This window comes from Choloepus didactylus, chromosome 6 (assembly GCF_015220235.1).
Source record: "Choloepus didactylus isolate mChoDid1 chromosome 6, mChoDid1.pri, whole genome shotgun sequence".
NCBI classification, from domain to species: domain Eukaryota; kingdom Metazoa; phylum Chordata; class Mammalia; order Pilosa; family Megalonychidae; genus Choloepus; species Choloepus didactylus.
Genome location: NC_051312.1, coordinates 134,510,049 through 134,531,701, shown reverse-complemented (window position 1 = coordinate 134,531,701; position 21,653 = coordinate 134,510,049). Strand labels below are relative to the sequence as shown.

General features: G+C 52.9%; 2 protein-coding genes across 11 annotated transcripts in view; one reads left to right on the top strand and one right to left on the bottom strand.

The window, feature by feature from the left end:
- The first annotated feature begins 9,930 nt into the window (after nt 1-9,930).
- Nucleotides 9,931-19,662, top strand: TREH (trehalase). The gene is given in 17 exon segments (XM_037841662.1): nt 9,931-10,025; nt 13,857-13,957; nt 14,093-14,158; nt 14,161-14,236; nt 14,320-14,407; nt 15,614-15,714; nt 15,871-15,963; nt 16,092-16,153; nt 16,156-16,192; nt 16,348-16,470; nt 16,677-16,730; nt 16,842-17,032; nt 17,587-17,804; nt 18,062-18,173; nt 18,549-18,661; nt 18,896-18,943; nt 19,165-19,662. Coding segments are annotated over 17 exon segments (1,764 nt in total). The 3' UTR covers nt 19,351-19,662.
- The window catches only part of PHLDB1 (pleckstrin homology like domain family B member 1), a 45,802-nt gene continuing 43,807 nt past the window's right edge, over nt 19,659-21,653 (bottom strand). For all 10 annotated transcript variants that reach the window (XM_037841652.1, XM_037841654.1, XM_037841653.1 and 7 more), the window contains one exon: nt 19,659-21,047. In XM_037841652.1, the coding sequence (XP_037697580.1) occupies nt 20,907-21,047 (141 nt within the window). In that variant the 3' untranslated portion in view covers nt 19,659-20,906. The remainder of the gene's footprint in view (nt 21,048-21,653) is intronic.

Genomic DNA, 21,653 nt, shown 5'->3' with positions numbered 1-21,653 from the left:
CATCTTCTGCAGCAGAGATGCTGCTACCTTCTCTAGACAGGAAGGCACTTAAAGTTCAGCCCAGGGACCCCACCACACATCCAGGCCCCTTACACCTTCTTCCCAACATGCTTGGGGCTTTTGAGTTTGCAAAATCAAATCAAAGCCCTCAATTTATAGGCAAAAGACCTGGGGAGTGATTGCTCAGGGGCACACAGCCTGTCCGTCTTCCACCCGGGTCTGCTGCTTAAAACACCTCACCTAGAGATTTGCAGACATGGCTAATCGCATTGATTACAGGGCCTCTGAGGGAGAAGTGTGTGTGCCTTGAGTTGGGGTCACCCGACTGCCATAGTTTTGGCTGACATTCAGACAAGCCTGCTTAGCCATGCTGTGGAATTCCTGGTCTGGCAGGGAGAAGCCGGGGAGCCTGGGGGTGGTGGGGACTGGGCCCCCATGCCCTGTTCCCAGGGGGAGAGAGGAAGCCACTGTGGTTGCCGTGAGAACGAGAGGTTGGGGAGCCTAGTGGCGCACAGGTCCCGCAGGCAGCTGCAAGAGGCTGGGGCCCAGCCTGGTGCACCCTCCACACCCTTTCTGCAAAAACTGCTGCCGTCTGCAGAAATGCAGAAATGTATGAAGTCTGAGCATTCTGGTGCCTCCCAGTGTGTACAGCCGACCCTCGGCCCCAGGCAACTGAGGGTTAAAATAAGAGGCTTTTTTTGATCCACAGATGACAGTGGTTTGGGCAGAGGGTAAGGGGAGGGGTGTGGAGGCTGGGAGGAGACTCAGAGCTGCAGTATGTAGGCTGTGGCTCACCCACATCTCTCACTGCAGGCCCTGCCCCCACTCCCTGCCTCCTTTACCCTCTGGGGTCTCTCCTGTCCTGGGGATGGCCAAGAACAAGGCCTGGAACTCCTCCAGGGCTCATCCCGTCGGAGCAAGGCACCTTGAGAAGCAATGTGCCCCACCCCCACGAGCACCCTATCCGACCTCTTCCACCAATCACCCACCTCTGCCAAGTCTCCTCCTCTGTCGCCTTAGTGTAGTTCTCTGTAAAGGGAGGGACTGGCCTCAGTGAGCCCATGGCCTCCTGCAAACTTCACTTTCTCCAAGTCTAAGTTCATGACACTCTTTGACCTCAGTTTCCTCTTCTGTAAAATGGGGTGATGTCCCTGCTCGCTTGCCCCACAGGATTGTTATGAGAATTGACAAGGCTTCAGGCCTCTTTCCCTCCTTGGATGAGGGAGGTCCAGGCCCCTGCACACCCAGGGTTGGGGGCTATGGAGATTCAGGGACCCGCCTGGGTTGGGGTCTAGGTCTGGCAAGTCGCTTTCACCCTGTACCCAGGAAGTGGCATTCCAGCTGGCCCAGAATTGGATCCACACCAGCTTTGACGTCTACTCTAAGAAGTCGGCCATGTATGAGAAGGTGAGCTGGCCCCGTGTCCAGTCCCACTGGGGCCTCCTCCCTGGGGGATGCGTCAGGCTTTGGAAAGCCCAGGGCCATGCAGCCAGGGACAGCGGCGGCACCCAGTGGCCATTCTGGGGCACTGCAGGGACAGGAGCTGTTGGCCACAGCAGTTTCTCCCAAGGGGGCTCCCAGTCCTTGATTCCCTTAGTGCCTGGGGTGGGGGCAGAGGTGTCCCCAGTATGACATCAGCAACGGTGGACAGCCAGGTGGAGGAGGGGAATATGAAGTTCAGGTGAGCAGGCCAGGGTTGAGCTGGCAAATGTCATACAGGGAAATCCTGGGCTCTGCTAGCTCCAAACTTCCCCTCCCTGGGCCTCAGTTTCCTCACCTGTATGTGGGTCCATGGGGAGGGGCCTGAGCTGACTGGTGCTCCTTGGCAACTCTGGGGTTGGGCGGGACAGGAACCCCAGTCCCCACCCCTAAAGGACTTGGGGGGCTTCCCCAGAGGTCCTGCCCACAGGCCGTGCCTCTCTGAAGGAGGGGTTTGGCTGGACCAATGGAGTGGTCCTGATGCTCCTGGATCGCTACGGCGACCGGCTGAGCTCCTCCGGGGCCGGGCCAGTCCTCCTGGAGCCCCACTGCCTCGTGGCTGCCCTCCTGCCCAGCCTCCTGCTCAGCCTCTGGCCACGGTGACGGGCCCGCTGCCCCTTGGCCTTCACTTCCACATCTGGCTCCAGTTCCCGGCTCAGTAAACCTCTGAACGAGTCCCTGCCCTCTCCTGCCTCTTCCTCCTCCATCCCTGGAGACCCCATTCCCTCCCCTTCCAGGCCAGTCCTGTGTTCGTACTGGAGGGGGGCAGGGCAGCTGACCTCGAGGTCTTGGGTGGGGGTCTGGGTCCCTCCTGGAGCCTTTAAGAGGTGGGAATCCTGCTTTGGGGCCACACCTAGCACCCCCACTCCAAGGCCCAGCTTATACCCCACATATCCTGGGCCCCCAAACACTTCATAGTCCAAATGCTTTATTGTTCTGCTGAAATGCTTACAAATACTGAAAAACACCCAGCCCGGGCCCAGGCAACCACGGGCCCCAGTGCTGGGCAGGGCAGGGGAAGTGGGCTTAGTGTTAAGGCGCGAAGGGCCGAGGCCAGGCAGCTGGAGGCCTGGTGGCTCTGCTCCCCATCTCCATTGCTCTTCCAAGGCTGGCGAGGGACAGACCGCCCTCAGGGCTCTGCCCTCTGCAGCTTCCTCTCCTGCCCAGGCTTCCTCTCAGGGCACATCTGAGCAACCCTCTCTCCCTGCCAGCCTCCACCCTGTGCAGAGCCTAAAAAGGTGTGCAGAGCTTGGAGATCCCCAAGACCACCCTCAAGATCAATAATTTGTTAGAAGGACTCAGAGAACTCACTGCAAGCTGTTATACTCAGAGGTATGAATTACTGCAGCCAAAAGATACAGATTAAAATCAGGCAGGGAAGAAGCTTGAAACACGGAGCTTCTAGCTGCTCTCTCCCAGTGGAGTCGTGGAGAGCATTAAATTCTCCCAGCAACATGGATGGCAATATGCATGGAATTTTGCCAACTAGGAGGCTCACCTGTGCCTTGGTGTCAGTGTTTTTATTGGGGCTGAGTCACATAGACATGGCTGACTGTGTACAAGGCTGGCCTAAGTTTCCAGCCCCTCTGGAAGTCAAATTGATGTCAGGACCATTAATGACATTGTTCAAAGTCCCCAGGCAGAAAAGCCACTCTTCTTATCAGTCAGGATATTCTAAGGGTTTAGAAATTATCTCCCAGGAGCTGAGGGCAAAGAGCAGACCTTTTTTTGGGCAAGGTTAATTATTTACCATACACGGGCCTTCTGGCTTCCTCTCCCATCCATCTGTTCCTCCTCTGCTCTCTAGAACCCCTGGCCTCATCCCTTCTGGTTTTCAGCAAGGCACGAGTGGGAGGGAGAGTGCTGGGCAGGGCCGCATGCCGTACATCAGGCCTGGGGACACAGGCAGGGCCGGTGGGTGTGCAGCCCCTTCCCCCAGCATGGTCACCTGATGGCCTGGACTGCAGGGATGATGGCACGTGCCTCGGATGGGGCCCCCAGGCTGAGCACAGAGCCAGGGCAACTGGTGATGAAGCAGTCTCTAGGTTGACCATGGTGATGGGTCCACAACAGGAGGATGGGACTGGGACCTCCAGGATGACACACTGCTATCTCTGGCCCTCAAACCAAATAATAACACCAACAGTTATAATAAAATTTAAAAGCAGGAAAAACAAAGAGATGGAGTAAAATTTGAGAACTATGCCGCCTGAGCTGCTACCCCACTCTGGATGTAGCTCTGCCCAGCCCCCAGGGCCCCTGCAAGGGGGCTGAGACAAGAGGGGATCTTTGGCAGATTCTGGTACCATAGTGTGTCCTTCATAGGGCACGGGCTGGGGCGAGCAGGAGCCGGCTCAGAGCTGAGAGGGAATCTCTGTGACAGCGCCATGGCCCTGTCCAGCCCAGGGGGGGTGGCACTGAGAGTTACTGCAGGAACTGGGCTCCCAGAAGGCAGCAAAGCCCCTTGCCTCCTTTTATTTCCTGGCTGGTTCCCACAGGGCTAAAGCTGAGACTCACAGAACTAAGCGTCTTACAAAAGCCCTGTACTCTCCCCTCCCAGGGCCTCTGGAAACACTCCTGTGAGACCTGGGGCCCACTGTGGGACTCCATATCCAGGGTGAGCAGAGCAGTGGGTGGCTGAGCCTGGTCTGAGGTTTTAGGAAGGCCAATAGAAGACCAGGGGAATCCACAGAATGAGCATCTTACAGCATCTTCTCCATCTCCTTGATCTTTCCCATGTCCAGACCACTCGCACTGGGGGAGTGTTCTAGTTTGCTAATGCTGCTGGAATGCAAAACACCAAAAATGGATTGGCTTTTACAAAAGGGGGTTTATTTGGTTACACAGTTACAGTCTTAAGGCCATAAAGCATTCAAGGTAACACATCAGCAATTGGGTATCTTCACCAGAGGATGGCCAGTGGTGTCCAGAAAACCTCTGTTAGCTGGGAAGGCAAGTGGCTGGTGTCTGCTCCAAGTTCTGGTTTCAAAATGGCTTTCTCCCAGGATGTTCTTCTTTAGGCTTCAGCTCTTCAAAAATGTCACTCTTAGTTGCTCTTGGGGCATTTGTCCTCTCTTAGCTTCTCCAGAGCAAAAGTCTGCTTTCAAACGCTGTCTCCAAAATGTCTCTGTAAGCTGAAGCTCCTCTCTCAGTTCCAGTGCATTCTTCAAAGTGTCCTTCTTGGCTGTAGCTCCTCTTAAAAATGTCACTCTCAGCTGCACTGAGTTCCTTCTGTTTGTCAGCTCATTTATATGGCTCCAGTGATTTAATTTAGACCCACCCTGAATGGGCAGGGCAACACCTCCATGGAAATTATCCAATCAGAGTCATCACCCACAGTTGGGTGGGGCACATCTCCATGAAAACACTCAAAGAATTACAATCTAATCAACACTGATACATCTGCCCACACAAGATTACATCAAAGATAATGGAGTTTTGGGGGATATAATACATTCAAACCAACACAGGGAGGGATAGAGGAACAGGTGTGCTAAGGAGTTGAGGAGGCGCTTGGAGGAGTAGGTGGGTTCCAATCGTGTATGTGAGGGCAGTGTGGCCTCAGTGGGCATGGGGGAGGGCAGGCACCTGGACATGTTGTCAGAGGACAGGCTGAGTTGTCCCCCGTGGAGACACTGGTCTCCATGCTGCGCAAGCTCACCCTCATCACCACGCTCCTGCCCAGTTGGCAGGTGGTGCAGAATGGAGTGGTGCATGAGGAGATTCATAGATTCAGTGAAGACAAACTGTAGGCTGGCTAGATTGCAGGAGTGAACTAGGGAAAGAGGCAACTGGGAGTAACTTCCAAGAGTCTGAATTACCCCTCACCACCACCACACAGTTATCCATGGTGTACCATCAACTGTTCACGGTACCATCATATAGCTGTGCATTCATCGACCCAATCTATTTTTGAACATTTTCCTCATGCCAGAAAGAATCAGAATAAGAATAAAAAACAAAAATAAAAAAGAACACCCAAATCATGCCCCCCTCCCACCCTATTTTTCATTTAGTTTTTGTCCCCATTTTTCTACTCATCCATCCATACACCGGATAAGGGGAGCGTGATCCACAAGGCTTTCACAATACACTGTCACCCCTTGTAATCTACATTGTCATACAATCCTGTTCAAGAGTCAAGGCTACTGGGTTGGAGTTTGATAGTTTCGGGCATTTACTTCTAGCTGTTCCAGTACATTAAAACCTAAAAAGTGTTATCTATATAGTGTGTAAGAATGTCTACCAGAGTGACCTCTTGACTCCATTTGAAATCTCTCAGCCACTGAAACTTTATTTCATTTCATTTCGCATCTCCATTTTGGTCAAGAAGATTTTATCAATCCCACACTGCAGTGTCCGGATTCATCCCTGGAAGTCATATCCTGCATTGCCAGGGAGATCTACACCCCTGGGAGTCAGGTCCCACGTAGCAGGGAGGGCAGTGAGATCACCTGCCGAGGAGGCTTAGTTAGAGAGAGGGCCACATCTGAGCAACAAAGAGGCACTCAGGGGGATACTCTTAGGCACAATTATAAGCAAGTTTAGCCCCTCCTTTGCAGTAATGAGCTTCATAGGGGAAAACCCCAAGACAGATTCAATGAACACAAACTGTAGGCTGACTAGATTGCAGGAGAGAACTAGGGAAAGAGACAACTGGGAGTACTCTCCAGGGGTCTGAACCACACACACACCCCTTCCCAGGATCTTGAATTTATTCGGATTAGTCTGTAGATCAATTTGTATCCCAGGGCATTTTTGAAAAAAGAAAAAAGAAGTAGAGCCATCAGCCAGCAATTAGTAGTGCTGAACAGCTGGGTGTGGTCAAAGCCCTGCTAAATAATCAGAGAATCTCAATAAAAAGATAGAGATTATAAAAAAGAACCAAATTGAAAAATCTGTAATTGAAAAGTACAATAACTGAAATGAAAAATTCACTAGATTTGAACTGGAAGAAGAAATTAGCGAACCTGTAGAAACACTGATAGAGATTTGCAATCTGAAGAACAGAGAATAAAAAGAATGAAGAAAAATGAACAGAGTCTCAGAGAAAAGAGGGATACCATTTATACATGTAATGCATGTATAATGAGTGCACCAATATACACATAATGGGAGTATCAGAAGGCAATGAGGAACAAAGGAGCAGAAAAGACATTTGAAAAAATAATAGCTGGAAACTTTCCAAATTTATTGAAAAACAATAACCTACACCTCCAGGAAGTTCAATAAACTCTAAGTAGGATCCACAAATAGACACATCAGAGTTAAAATTCTGAAAGTCAAAAAGAAGGAGATAATCTTCAAAGCAGCAAGAATAAATTGACTCATCACTACAAGGGAATTCCAATAAGATTACAACAAACAATCCAAAAATGAAATTTAAAAAACTATTCCATTTACAATGCATCAAAAAGAATAAAATACTTAGAAATGAATTTAACAAAAGACATACAAAACTTATACTTCGAAAACTACACAACTTTGTAGAAAGAAATTAAAGAAAATCTAAATAAATGGAAAATCATCTCATGTACACAGATTGGAAGACCTGACAAGTTGATTCTAAAATTCACATGGAATTGCAAGGAACCAAGAATAGCCAAAACGATCCTGAAAAAGAACAAATTAGGAGGACATATGCTTCCCAATTTCAAAATCTGCTACAAAGCAACAATAATCAGGATAGCATGCACTGGCACAAGGATAGATATATAGGTCAATAGAATCTAATTGAAAGTCCAGGAGTAAAAGCATGTGTCCATGGTCAATTATTTTCAAGAAGGGAGCCAAGACCATTCCATAGTGGAAAGAAGTCTTTTCAACAAATGGTGCTAGGACAAGAGGGATGTCCATATGCAAAAATAAAGTTTGACTCAACTCACACCTTATAATACAATTAACCCAAACGGATCAAATAACTAAATTTTAGAGCTAAAACTACAGAACTCTTAGGTGAAAATATAGGGATAAATCTTTATGACTTTGGATTTGGCAAGGGATTCTTACATGAAACGCCAAAGTATGAACAACAATAGATAAAATGGATAAATTAGACTTCATCAAAATTAAATTATTTTGTGCATCTAAGAACATTATTAAGAAAGTGAAAAGACAACCCACAGAATGGGAAAAAAAACTGCAAATATATAAAGAATATATAAATAACTCTTACAACTCAATAATAAAAAGTCAAATAACCCAATTTTTAAAAGGGAAAAGGATCTGAATAGACATTTCTCTAAGGAAGATATACAAATGGCCAATAAAGCATGTAAAGAAATGCTCCATATCATTAGTCATCAAGGAAAGGCAAATCAAAACCAGGAAATACCATGTGATATTCACTAGTTTGGCAATAATGAAAAAGTTAGACAATAACACATGCTGGCAAAGATGTGAAGAAATTGGAAACAGCATACACTGCTGGTGAGAATGTAAAATGTTGCAGCCACTTTGGAAAACAGCCCAGCAGTTCCTCAAATGATTAAACAAAGTTACCATCTGACCCAGCAACTCCTTTCCTGAATGTATACCCAAGAGAAATAAAAACCCATGTCCACACAAAAACTTGTACATGAATGTTTATAATAGCATTATTCACAATAACCAAAAGGTGGAAACAACCCAAGTATCCATCAACTGATGAATGAATAAACAAGATGTGGTATGCATTGAAATATTATTTGGCCACAAAAAGGAATGAAGTGCTGCTACAAGCTACAACATGGATGAACCTATAAAACACCATGCTAAGTGAAAAACCAGTCACAAAGACCACGTGTTATGATTCCATTTATATGAAATGTTCAGAATAGGGAAATCTATAGAGACAGATAGTCAATTAGAGGTTGCTTAGGGCTGGGTGGTCGTAGGAGGCAAGTGGGAAGGGATAGCTAAAGTATACGGGGTTTCTTTTTGAGGTGATAAAAATGTTGTAAAATTGGCTGCGGTAATGGTTGTATCCGTATCTGTACATATACTGAAAAAACATTGAAATGTACACTTTAATGGGTAAATTGTGCAGTTTGTGAATTTTATATCATAAAGCTGTTTTACAAAAAGAAGGAGAAAGAGGGGAAGTGAGAAGATGAGTTAGCATTTGCTTAGATCCTCCTAAAGACACTCTAGAAGGATTCACGAGAGAGGAATAAAAGTGGTTCTCCATCGGGGGTGGAGGAAGGGGTCAGTGGGGAGAGGAGCACTTGCACAATCATTCATTTAAACCTCATTCTATGCCTTGATTTGAGACCAGAGGAATGCATTTACCTCTTCGATGCCAACATTAAAAAAGGAAAGGAAGTCTCTAATGTCTGAAGGGCAGGAGTGGCAGGAAGGAGGTGAGCAAATCAGCACAGCTGGAGGAGACCATTCAGGGCTGGGGAGGGCAGGGCCTGGGCCGCCTGTCTCGTGGCAAACACCGCTCGGTGCCCACAGCTGCCATCCCCGACAGCGAGCCTGAGCCATATGGAAAGGCCACACCAGCCGCTAAGCTCCGATTCTTGAAGGCCGGAAGTGGGCACTTCCCCGGGTGACCCCCTCTACCCCCACCCACCCCCAAGTGTCGTCAGGTCCGAGTCATTGATGGCCGGTGGGGGGGGCTGCTCCAGCCTCCTAGGGGGTCCCTGCCCCACCCTGTGCCCCTTCGACCTGTCCTCCCTGACGCCGAGGGTGTGAGCTTCCTACGCAAATCTTACCCGGCTACTTTCCAGCTCACAGACCTCTCTGCTGGTTTCCTCATCAAGAAGCCTCCTCAGCTTGGAAAAGGCTGTTCACAGCCCCTCCAGCCTTGTCTTGCACCCCTCCCAGGCACCAACCCTAAGTTCTCCAAAGCTAGACTGAGCTTCTCACGCTTCCCTAAACAATTAGCCACATTGGAGTGGTCTCCTGCAGCCCATTCCCTTGGTAAACTCCTAAGAACCTTCCCAACTCCTCCAGGAGGGAGAGCTGTGCTCTCCTGTGCTCCCACAGCATTTCCTTTGGATAATTATGAAGGTCCTTGAGTTTCGCACCACACCTGAGACAGAAGTGCGAGCCATTCTGTTTGACATGTGACAGGAAAGGTAACCTGGGGCCAGAGATCTTGGGGCCACCCTTGCAAGTGGCATCAGTGTCTCCCTGTGGGGCTTAATTCTCTCCCAACCCTAGGTCCACACCATATGACTCTGCGTGGAGGGCCTGAGCAGGTGGCACCTGCTAAGACTGAGAATCAGAGGAGGATAAAAAGGAGACAGTGACAGGGGGTGGGGTTGGCCCATGCTGTGGGCTGTGGGAGGGATACAGGAGAGCAGGAGGGGGGCGCAGGCCACGTGGAGATCAGGTACACGCCCCCCACGTGGCCATGCCTCAAGGCCTCAACTTTGGCTGCCCTGGGTGGGCAGGAGAGCCAGGCAGTGCCCCGGTGAGTCGGAGGTGCCTGGACTTGCTTATTCAGTCTCAGTCACAGCCACCATGCCCGGGAGGACCCAGGAGCTGTGCCTGCTGCTCCTGCTGGGGCTGGGGCTGGGGCTGGGGCAGCAGGAGGCCCCGCCCCCACCCTGCCAGAGGTAAGGGATAGGAGAGGCGGCTGGAAGGGGGAAGGCTGTAATCCAGAGGCTGGGATGAGACCTCAAGTTCTGTGGTCAGCTCTTCAGAGAGAAGGGAGGGGAGGGAAGGGAAGGACATGAAGTTCCCTTGCGTAGCAGGCCCCGTACTAGGCACTGGACCCCTGGTGCTGTGAAAAGATGGAGCTGTCAAGGCTGGTCTGTGGATGGCTACCGGCCAGAGCCTCTCCCTCCAGACCTGCCTCCCTCAAGCTGATCCTTGAACTGTGCCGGGCTCATCTCAGAATTGTTCTAGCAAAGTTTCTGCCCAATTTCCTTAATCTGGGTATGGGAGGGGGCCTATGGGCCTGAAAAGAGCCCCTGGGTTTAAGCCCTGACCGTGATATTTACTCTGTGACTGTGAATAAGGCAAACCTCTTCCATGAGCCTAGTTTCCATCTCCAAATAACAGACACAATTGACCCTGTCCTGCTGCTGGGATCACGGGACATCACCCACTCTCCATTCAACATGGATTTGTTAGACAGCAATGAACAAGACAAATGAGGTCCCTGCCTGCACAGACTTTACAAAATGAGCAAGAAAATAATAATAGAAGCTTAAGAGTGATACAAGCACTATTAAAAGTAAAGTGAAGTTCTGTTCAAGTATAAGACTGAGTCATCAAAAGACGACTGCTGGGACTCGGCAGGTGAACTCACTGCCCTCCCTGCTACGTGGGACCTGACTCCCAGGGGTGTAAATCTCCCTGGCAACGCAGGATATGACTCCCCGGAATGAAGCTGGACCCGACATTGTGGGATTGAGAACATCTTGACCAAAAGGGGGATGCAAAATGAAACGAAATAGTTTCAGTGACTGAGCAATTTCAAATGGAGTCTAGAGGTCACTCTGGAGGACATTCTTATGCGCTGCATAGATATCCCTCTTTAGTTTTTAGTGTATTGCAATAACTAGAAGGAAATACATGAAACTGTCGAACTGCAACCCAGTAGCCTTGATTCTTGAAGACGATTGTATAACAATGTAGCTGACAAGGGGTGACTGTGTGATTGTGAAAACCTCATGGATCACACTCCCTTTATCCAGTATATGGGCAGATGAATAGAAAAATGGGGACAAAAATTAAGTGAAAAATAGGGTGGGAGGGGGAGATTGAATGCTTTGGGTGTTCTTTTATACTTTTATTTTTATTCTTATTTTTATTCTTTTTAGAGTAAGGAAAATGTTCAAAAATTGATTGGGGTGATGAATGTACAACTATATATATGATGGTACTGTGAACAGTTGATTATACACTGTGGGTGATTGTAGGGTATGTGAATATATCTCAATAAAACTGAATTTAAAAAAAAAAGACGATTGGTGGGAGAAGATTGATTCTGATCAAAAGTGGTGGATTCTCTGCCCAGTGTGCTCAAATGACCAATTCCTGAGACACCAGGGTTTCAAAGAGTGAAAGAGTTTATTGCTAGGTGCAAAGCAAGATATCAGATGGCCTATCAGCCTAAAAATCTGTCTCCCTCAACTGCAGTAATTCTGATGGTCTTACAGTACCAAAAGATGGGCAGGTTCTAGGATAATGAGCACAATGGCTCAAGATGGTGTGATTAGAGGTGATCTAATTGTTGAGCGTGTGCAGATTGGTTAAATGCTTAGCCACAGCATATGTAAGAAAGCGGCATCCTTAATATGATGATGGGTGGGATTTTTAGTATTATAATGAGGTATAGGTCACTTATAGGTTAAAGTTTAAACCACATGTCTGCTGGGCCAATTTTGGTTAGATCCAGCTCTGTTCGTCAAGATAGCTTTGGAATTGGGACAGGTTAGTTCTGGGCTGACTCAAGGCCCATCATTAATAAATATTAGGGGCTGTCTTTAGTGATCATAAGACTCTTAAAACTGGATAAAGGGGTGCAAGTGAGGGTCAATCACAAGGTTTTATAATCACAAGGCCACAACAGTTTTCTGAAGATCGCCGTCTGCTGGGCAGGCCAGGAAAGCACAGCTTCAGGAGCCTTCAAAATGGCTCTTTGGCGCCTTTCCTTTCCCTCTCCACAGGCCTCTTTGGAATTGTTTTGACCACTGTGGCTTTATAACAAGCTTTCTTCCTAATTACCTCATTACTAGTGTACGGAAACACTACTGATTTTTGCATGTTGATAGCATACTTTGCTGAACTCATTTATTAGCTCAAGTAGCTGTGCCGTGGTTTTTCAGGATTTTCTAAATATAGGATCATGTCGACTGCAAACAGTGAAAGTTTTACTTCTTCCTTTCCAGTATAGTCAGTATGACTATATATGACTTATTTACATAAGGTAGTCAAATATCGCCAACATTGCCAGTGTTACACGATAACTTGTATGGTTGTGGACCAATTCAGTTTCATTACAGAACAAATTAGTAGGACTTAGAGGTGTTTGCTATGCCTTCCCAACAGAATTAGCCCTTTGCCCATTTATCAGATATTATTATGGACATCGATACAATTGGCCATGATTCAGTTATTTCTTGGTTACAAGTCAGTTGGAGACTAAGCCAGTCACCCCGTCTTAGTTCAGAGGCTTGTTCTGAGACTGGTTCCCATCTGCGCCATTATAGGGCAGGGCCCACATCCCTCCTATGGAGGGGACATGGGTGGAATTCAGAATAGTTCCTATCCCTGTATCACAGGAGATGTCTTAGTCTGACCTATTCTTGGGGTGAGGGCAGACCTAGTGTCACATCTTACTTTAATTGCCCCTTATGTTTCCATAGTGATTTCCATAGGGTCATGTCCCGTATGGCATCTCTTTAATAGTCTTTTCCATCACCCAGGCCTTTGGCCACCATCCTTGAGTCAGTAAAAACCCAAATGTAGGTTCACTGCAAAGGAAACAGCAGGCAATTCAATCCACTGAGCTGATTGGTCCTTGCTGTCATCATAGTTTTTCCATCAGTTGCTCATAGTGAGGTGGCCTTCCCAAAAAAATGTTTTCCATTCACCCTGGCCCTGCCATCCATAAACCAAGCAGCTCTTTGTTGGTCAATAGAGAGCTTTTCCTAGGGCACCACTAGGTGGCAATGGGATCCAGCAGCTTCTCGGGTACTTCCAAAGTCAGCCCTAGGGAAAAAGAGGCTCCCTGCTTGTCAATGCAATGGGCACCATCTTGCATTGCCCAGGTGGCACGTTCCCGTATAAACCACTTCCACTTTGTTATGCAGCTCTTCTGGGCACCACCTTCCTTATTTGAGTGTTTCTCTGACATCACCCAAGACATGAGTTTTCAAGTTCCAGGATTATTTTCTGTCTTTCAGTCATAGGGGTGGTTTCAATTAACACCCAGGAGCAAGCTAGTAATGGTCTCTTGATTGGCACATATACCACGGTGTCTGGACATTTTCTTGTCCAAAATCCCAGAGACCACCACTAGGTGGCACTCGTGGGCTTCTGCCATAGGCCCAGTCTCTGGTCCACCCAAGTCTACTATATAAAGAATTTGTCCATACCACACTCAAGCTTCTGGAATGTCATTAATTAAAGTGGCGATCTCTTTTCACCCGCCAGGTATTCTATACTGTTCCAAATTACCAACCTGTGTGGGCTGGGACAATTGTATAAGTCCTTTACTGCGCAAAGACCCTCCTTGTTCTCTTGGTCCTGTTCATCACTGTTCCCCAGTCCCCACCACAAACGCATGTGCAGAAACACACAAATGCACACACAGAAGCCCTTGTCCAATTCCCAGGCAGCGTGCCCTGACCAGGCTGCCCCTGACTCTAGCCCTCTTTCCTCCCCAAAGGGGTGGTGGCCACCTGGCTCACACCCATCCCCTACTCTCTCTGCAGTGAGATTTACTGTCACGGAGAGCTCCTGCACCAAGTCCAGATGGCCAAGCTCTACCAGGACAACAAGCATTTTGTGGACATGCCCCTGTCCACAGCTCCAGGTGAGTCAGCTGCCCCACCCCTTTTCCTGAACCTTCCACCCAAAGATGGCAGGGAGCAAGACCAGGCAGGGAGGCTCCTCTGGTTTGGGAGGGGCTGGTGGGCTCCCCCTGACTCCTCTCCCCTCTGCTCTCCAGAACAAGTCCTGGGCAACTTCAGTGAGCTGGCCAAGGCCCACAACCAAAGCATCCCACGGCAGCAGTGCTGCTGTTCATCCAGGAGCACTTCCAGGCCCCAGGGCAGGAGCTGCAGTCCTGGACCCCTGGAGACTGGAAGGACAGGTACGACCCTGGAGAGGGGAGGCTAGAGGGGCCCTTCAGACAGGGGTGCCTCCCTGAACACTGTGGGGCCTGCCCTCTTCCAGCCCCCAGTTCCTGCAGAAGATCTCAGATGCCAAGCTGCGTGCCTGGGCAGGACAACTGCACCAGCTCTGGAAGAAGCTGGGAAAGAAGGTATCAATGTCCTAGGCTTGCCCCCAGGCCTGGCCGAGCAGGATGGGGCTGGGAAGGGGTGTGCCAAGGCCGAACCCAACCCCTTTATTGAGAACACAGCCCCTCACTCTGCCCCCCGCCCCATCCCTGCACAGAGGAGCTCTAGAAAGGATTTCTGAGGGGAAGAGGGCAACAGCTACTTCTGCCTCCTCACCTCCTCCAAGAAGCCTTCCTGGGCCTCCTCCCAGACAAATCTAGCCTGTTCAATGCCTCCAGGCTGCCACAGCATTTCGACATCATGTGGTCATTGTTCCTGTGCCTACTGGACTTTCTTCCCTGGGCAACTCAAGCCAAGACTTTGTCTGATGAATAATAATTACTAATGCTGAGTGTGGTGGAGACTGACACCCAGCAGTTTGTTACACACATTTTAGCTCCTTTGCTCTGAGCCTGTGATTTTTCCCAGGCCACACAGCTGGCGAGTGCCAAGGCTGAGGGTTGACCATGCGGGGCTCCTTCCTCTGGCACAAGGTGGGATCCCACTCTCCTTTGCTGGATTGGATTGCCTACCTCGCCCAGCCATAGGACAGCCATGCCCAGCAGGACCAAACCAAGCCCTGTTCTCCTGCTCTCCTCAAACTCAATGAAACAGGCTGACCCCCTGCCCCCTGCTCCCTAAAAACCAAGGGGAGGTGGGAAGGGAATGAAACAAGAAAACACTTGCGTACCGATGGCCAGCCCCCTCTGGTGCTGTCGTTGCTTTCCCTTGGCCTCGTTCATCTATATCCACCCCAGCTGGGCCAGAGAAAGGTGGGGAGGTACTGATCCTCTAGGCCTGGTTTTGGGGTGGCAGCAGAGAAGCGGGGAACAGACAGGTGGAGAGAGGAAATGCTGCCCCCACCCACTCACCCAGCCCCACCTGGATCACAATACCGGCTGCTGCTTGCTGGACCCCCATGGGGATCCAGGCTGAGTGGGTGCTGTAGACACACCATTTCATTTAGCCATGTTCCCAGAGCTGTCATGTGGGAGGGGAGACCCAGGCTCCCAGCAGCCTGGGGACTTGATCCTATCCCTGTATCCAAGCAAAGGCCAAGCCCGACTCAAGCCCAGGCGGCCTGGCCCAAGGCCCACAGCTGCCAGGGCCACCTCGGCTGCCCTGGCCTCCTCCAGACTCCACTCTCAGGGGGATCTGGGCTCCCTCATGTCCTCTCTCCCTGACTCAAGATGAAGCCAGAGATTCTCAGTCACCCCAAGCAGTTCTCACTGATCTACTCTGAACACCCTTTCATAGTGCCTGGCGGGCACTTTCTCGAGTTCTACTACTGGTGAGGGGCTTGGACCCAGAGTTGTGGGGGGCTGGGAGTGGAGGGGACCCAAAGGCCAGTGCGGGTGTCCGGAGTGGGACTGGGGGACCCAGCATGGCCTGGGAGTGCAGATCCGAGGGTGGCCGTGGGTGATGCCTGAGCTGTCCCTGCCCCCAGGGACTCCTACTGGGTCATGGAGGGCCTGCTCCTCTCTGAGATGCCCGGAACGGTGAAGGGCATGCTGCAGAACTTCCTGGACCTGGTGAAAATGTAAGGAAGGGAGCCGGGGCACCTCCAGACAGGGTGGAAGAGAATCTGGTCTGCCGTGGGCTGCGCGCAGGCCTAGCCTTGGCCCAGCGGCTGGGAAGAGGGCACCTCAGTGGCCTCCTTGTTGGCAGCTATGGCCACATCCCCAATGGCGCTCGCGTGTACTACCTGCAGCGGAACCAGCCGCTTCTGCTCGCTACATAGCTCACATCAACGACACGGCCTTCCTGCGGTGGGTACTCCATCTCCACCCAGACTGCAGGGCTCCCCACCACATGGCTGGCCCGTGCAGGGTGGCAGGAGCAGGTAAGGGGCCTTCCTGAGACCTCCCAGGGCTGGGGGCTGGGGACAGTGTCCTGGGCTAACGTGGTGCTGGCTCAACCCCAGGGAGCACATTGGGACCCTCGCCTTGGGACTGGACTTCTGGGCTGAGAGAAGGAACATCTCCATCAGCTCCGGGGGAAGAAGCTATGCCCTGAATCGCTATTGTGTCCCTTACGGGGGACCCAGGTGAGAACTACCCAGCCTGCCCCTCAACCACACACTCTGGTTTGAGCATCACAACACCCCTGGGAAAGAGGGTGAGTGACACAGCCTGGCCCTCAGGGGCAGCGGTAGAGCCACAGGCCATCCAGGGCTGCGGGACTCTGAGGCCGAGTCAAGGCGGCTCAGCCTCCACTTACTGGTGCCACTTGCCCATCTCTCTTCCCTGCCAGGCCCAAGGCCTACAGCAAAGATGCAGAGCTGGCAGACACCTTGCCTGGAGGTGAGCAGCATGGAGTGAGGGGCTCTCCCAGTGGGGACTAGGTGTCTGCAGGGTGCCGGGCCCTGGTCCTGCCTCTGCTGCCCCATCCGGCAGCCAGTCCTCTCCTCACGGGTGCCCGGGAGGCCCTGTGGGCCGAGCTCAAGGCCGGGGCCGAGTCCAGCTGGGACTTCTCTTCACGCTGGTTCATCGGAGGCACAAACCCCAACTTGCTCAGCAGCACCCGAACCAGCAAACTGGTGCCGGTTGACCTCAACACCTTCCTGTGCCAGGAGGAGGAGCTGATGGGCAACGCCTACTCCAGACTAGGTGAGCACCTTGGGTGTGGGGGAGGGAAGAGAGGAGCGTGTTAAGCTTGGGGTCCTGCCTCAGCCTCTGCAGGAGAGCTGGGGGAAGGACCTCCTGGTTCCCGGTTGCCCCAAACCCTGCCCTCCCAGGCAAGCCCACACTAATACTCGGGTACCAGGGCAAGGGTCCAACAGAGTCCACCCTTTCTTCTCACTCCCCTTCCCTGTGTCACTGTGTGTCCACTCCAGGGCCTGGAGTGGACACCCTAATCCCCTTGTTAAAACTCCCTCCACTCCCTTTCCCCAGGTGCCCCTTGACGCCCCCCAGGGGTAGGGGTATCCACACAGCCAGTGCCCCCAGAAGGCTGGAGCCAGAGGATCAGGCCAGTGCACGGCCGTCGTCTCAGGGAATTCCAGGGTTCTGATCCCGGCAGGGTGGTGGGCTCCGGGAGGCGTGTCCCCTTGGTCCTCAGCACTCCTCACCCCTCGGGGGGGATCACACCAGAGGAGGCCAGAACAGAGCCTCTAAGTCCGGAGCTGAGGGCCCTCCATCTAAATAAAGGCAGTGTGCCACAGGGAATGACTCCGAAGCCACCAAGTACAGAAACTTGCAGACCCAGCGCTTGGCTGCCCTGAACGCCATCCTGTGGGATGAGGAGAGAGGTGCCTGGTTCAACTATGACTTGGTGAATGGGAAGAAGAACCAGGAATTCTACCCATCCAAACTTGCTCCGCTCTGGGCTGGCTGCTTCTCCGACCCTGCCGTCACGGACAAGGCTCTGAAGTACCTGGAGGTAAGCGGAGGAGCAAGGGCAGGTCTGGTGCACTGCAGGCAGGACTGCCCGCTCCCTGGCTGACCCCGAGCCCTGGGTCCTCAGCTGAGTGGCAGCCACTCACCCCGTCCTGCTCTGCGCCCCATCCTTAGCCTGCGGGTCCCAATGCGGGCCACCAGGGGGCAGCAGTGAGCCGAGAAGGGAGAGGCCAGGGAGGGGACATCTGGCTCCACGTTCAGGCACCGTCCACAGCCACGGTAATGTCTGGAACATTGTAGGATAACCAGATCCCGACCTTCCAGCACGGGATCCCGACCTCTCTCTGGAGGACGGGGCAGCAATGGGACTTCCCCAATGCCTGGGCCCCCCTGCAGGACCTGGTCATCAGAGGTAGGGAGGCAGGGGGAGGTGTATCCCAGGACCTCACCCGTGGGTGTATACCTTGGTCTCCTCCTTGGTACAGGAGGAGGCGGGAAAAAAGGATTCAGGGTCACTTCCCTTTCTCTAGCTCGTCTGAAATCTCAGCTTCCCACTCAGCAAACATTTCCACCCACCACCCCCCAACCCTCCATGCCCAGTGGCATCAGACCGCCTCTCTTCCCAACAAACCCATGCCTTGGCTTAAGAGCGGGTTTGGCCTCTGGTTCCAGGCAGGAGTCTTGGGGCCTGAGCCATTTCCCTCCTTGGATGAGGGAGGCCCAGGCCCCTGTGCACCCAGGGTTGGGGGCTATGGAGCTTCAGGGACCCGCCTGGGCTGGGGTCTAGGTCTGGCCAAGTCACCTTCACCCCGCACCCAGGAAGTGGCGTCCCAGCTGGCCCAGAATTGGATCCGTGCCAATACTGACGTCCACTCCAAGAAGTTGGCCATGTACGAGAAGGTGAGCTGGCCCTGTGTCCAGTCCCACTGGGGCTTTGGAAAGCCCAGGGCCATGCAGCCAGGGACAGCAGCGGCACCCAGTGGCCATTCTGGGGCACTGCAGGGGCTGGAGCTGCAGCCTGAGCAGTTTCTCCCATGGTGGGGAGGGGGGGGGGTCCCAGTCCCTGCTTCCCTTAGTGCCTGGGGTGGGGCCGGAGGCACTGCCTGACCCCACAGCTTGTCTTCTTGTCCCCAGTATGACATCAGCAACGGTGGACAGCCAGGTGGAGGAGGGGAATATGAAGTTCAGATGAGCAGGCCAGGGTTGAGCTGGCAAATGTCACACAGGGAACTCCTGGGCTCTGCTAGCTCCAAACTTCCCCTCCCTGGGCCTCGGTTTCCTCACCTGTATGTGGGTCCATGGGGAGGGGCCTGAGCTGACTGGTGCTCCTTGGCAGCTCTGGGGTTGGGCGGGACAGGAACCCCAGTCCCCACCCCCAAAGGACTTGGGGGGCTTCCCCAGAGGTCCTGCCCACAGGCCGTGCCTCTCTGCAGGAGGGGTTTGGCTGGACCAGTGGAGTGGTCCTGATGCTCCTGGATCACTATGGCGACCGGCTGAGCTCCTCCGGGGCCGGGCCAGTCCTCCTGGAGCCCCACTGCCTCGTGGCTGCCCTCCTGCCCAGCCTCCTGCTCAGCCTCTGGCCACGGTGACGGGCCCGCTGCCCCTTGGCCTTCACTTCCACATCTGGCTCCAGTTCCCGGCTCAGTAAACCTCTGAACGAGTCCCTGCCCTCTCCTGCCTCTTCCTCCTCCATCCCTGGAGACCCCATTCCCTCCCCTTCCAGGCCAGTCCTGTGTTCGTACTGGAGGGGGGCAGGGCAGCTGACCTCAAGGTCTTGGGTGGGGGTCTGGGTCCCTCCTGGAGCCTTTAAGAGGTGGGAATCCTGCTTTGGGGCCACACCTAGCACCCCCACTCCAAGGCCCAGCTTATACCCCACATATCCTGGGCCCCCAAACACTTCATAGTCCAAATGCTTTATTGTTCTGCTGAAATGCTTACAAATACTGAAAAACACCCAGCCCGGGCCCAGGCAACCACGGGCCCCAGTGCTGGGCAGGGCAGGGGAAGTGGGCTTAGTGTTAAGGCGCGAAGGGCCGAGGCCAGGCAGCTGGAGGCCTGGTGGCTCTGCTCCCCATCTCCATTGCTCTTCCAAGGCTGGCGAGGGACAGACCGCCCTCAGGGCTCTGCCCTCTGCAGCTTCCTTTCCTGCCCAGGCTTCCTCTCAGGGCACATCTGAGCAACCCTCTCTCCCTGCCAGCCTCCACCCTGTGCAGAGCCCAGAGAGGGAGCCTTCTGGCTTCCTCCCCCATCCATCAGCTCCTCCTCTGGTCTCTAGGCACCCCCCCCCCCCAGCTTCATCCCTTCTGGCTCTCAGCAAGGCACGAGTGGGAGGGAGAGGGCTGGGTGGGCCACAGGCTGTGCATCAGGCCTGGGGATACAGGAGGGGGTGGGTGGGTGTGCAGTGCCTTCCCCGGCATGGGCAGCCTGATAGCCAGGGCTGCAGGGATGATAGCACGTGCCTCGGATGGGGCCCCCAGGCTGAAGGAGTGGCTGAGCACAGAGCCAGGGCAAGTGGGGTGTGACCATGGTGATCATGATGATGGATCTGCACAAGGAGACCTCCAGGATGACACATGCTTTCTTTGCCCTCGAGCAAAATAATTGAAAAAATAAACGTCAGGTAAACAAAGGGACAGAGTGGGCTTTGAGAACTACGCCGCCTCAGCTGCTACCCCACTCTGGATGTAGCTCTGCCCAGCCCCCAGGGCCCCTGCAAGGGGGCTGAGACAAGAGGGGATCTTTGGCAGATTCTGGTACCATAGTGTGTCCTTCATAGGGCACGGGCTGGGGCGAGCAGGAGCCGGCTCAGAGCTGAGAGGGAATCTCTGTGACAGCGCCATGGCCCTGTCCAGCCCAGCAGGGTGGCACTGAGAGTTACTGCAGGAACTGGGCTCCCAGAAGGCAGCAAAGCTCCCCCCTGCCCTCCCCACCTGGCTGGTTCTGGCTAGAGCCTAGACTCACAGAACCGGGCTCCTTGCAGAATATCACAAAAGTCTTCTTATGTAAAACTCCCAGACACTCTCCCCTCCTAGGGCCTCTGGGAACACTCCTGTGAGGCCTCGGGCCCACTGTGGGCACGGAGAACAGCGGGTGGCTGGGCGTGGGTCCTGGGGCAGGCCTGAGGGTCCAGGGGGGCCCATGGCATTCAGTTCATGAACTGAGTATAGCCCTCGGCCCCAGTGACAATGACATCCATCCAGATGCGCATGGCCTCAGCAGACGGGGCCACCATGTAGTACAGCCGGTCGTGGGTCTTCACGCAGAAGGTAAGGGCGGGGTTCGGGCTCTGCAGAGAGAGGAGAAGATCATCTAAGACAGGCATGGCCTTGCCCCTCCTTGACCCAGGAAGCCCTGGCTGAGGGCTGGTCCTCAATAGGCCCCGAGCCCGATGCCCACCAATGCGTGTGGGCCTCCACACCAAGGCTCTCTGAGCCTCTTTGGGCCCTGGCAGGACCTGGTCAGGACCACACCCCACTGACCCAAAGGGCTGTGCCAGTGAGGACCACAGTCTCCTCTTGGCACAAAAAAGAAGCAGATGGAGAAAGCTACAAGAGAGTGCTGGGCCCCAGGATCCCAAAAGGTGCAGGGATCAGGGCTGGGGAGGGCACTGCAGGTTGGGGGCTGGAGAGTGATGTGCATTAGGGCAGTGGGCTCCAGCCTCAGTGTCCTAGTCATCTGCTCTCCTCTATCAAATCCAGTGCCCCCACACCCCTTCTATCCACCCTCTGCACTGCCCCCCTCAACACCATCCTCACAGGGAAGCATCCTGCAGGTCATCTCCCAAGAGGGGAAGACCTTTCTGCTCTCCAGCCCCACTCCTGCTCCTCCCCCGGGCCTGGTGGGCGAGGGGAGGGTGTTGAGAGGAGAGTCAGGGGTCAGGGGCTGGGGAGAG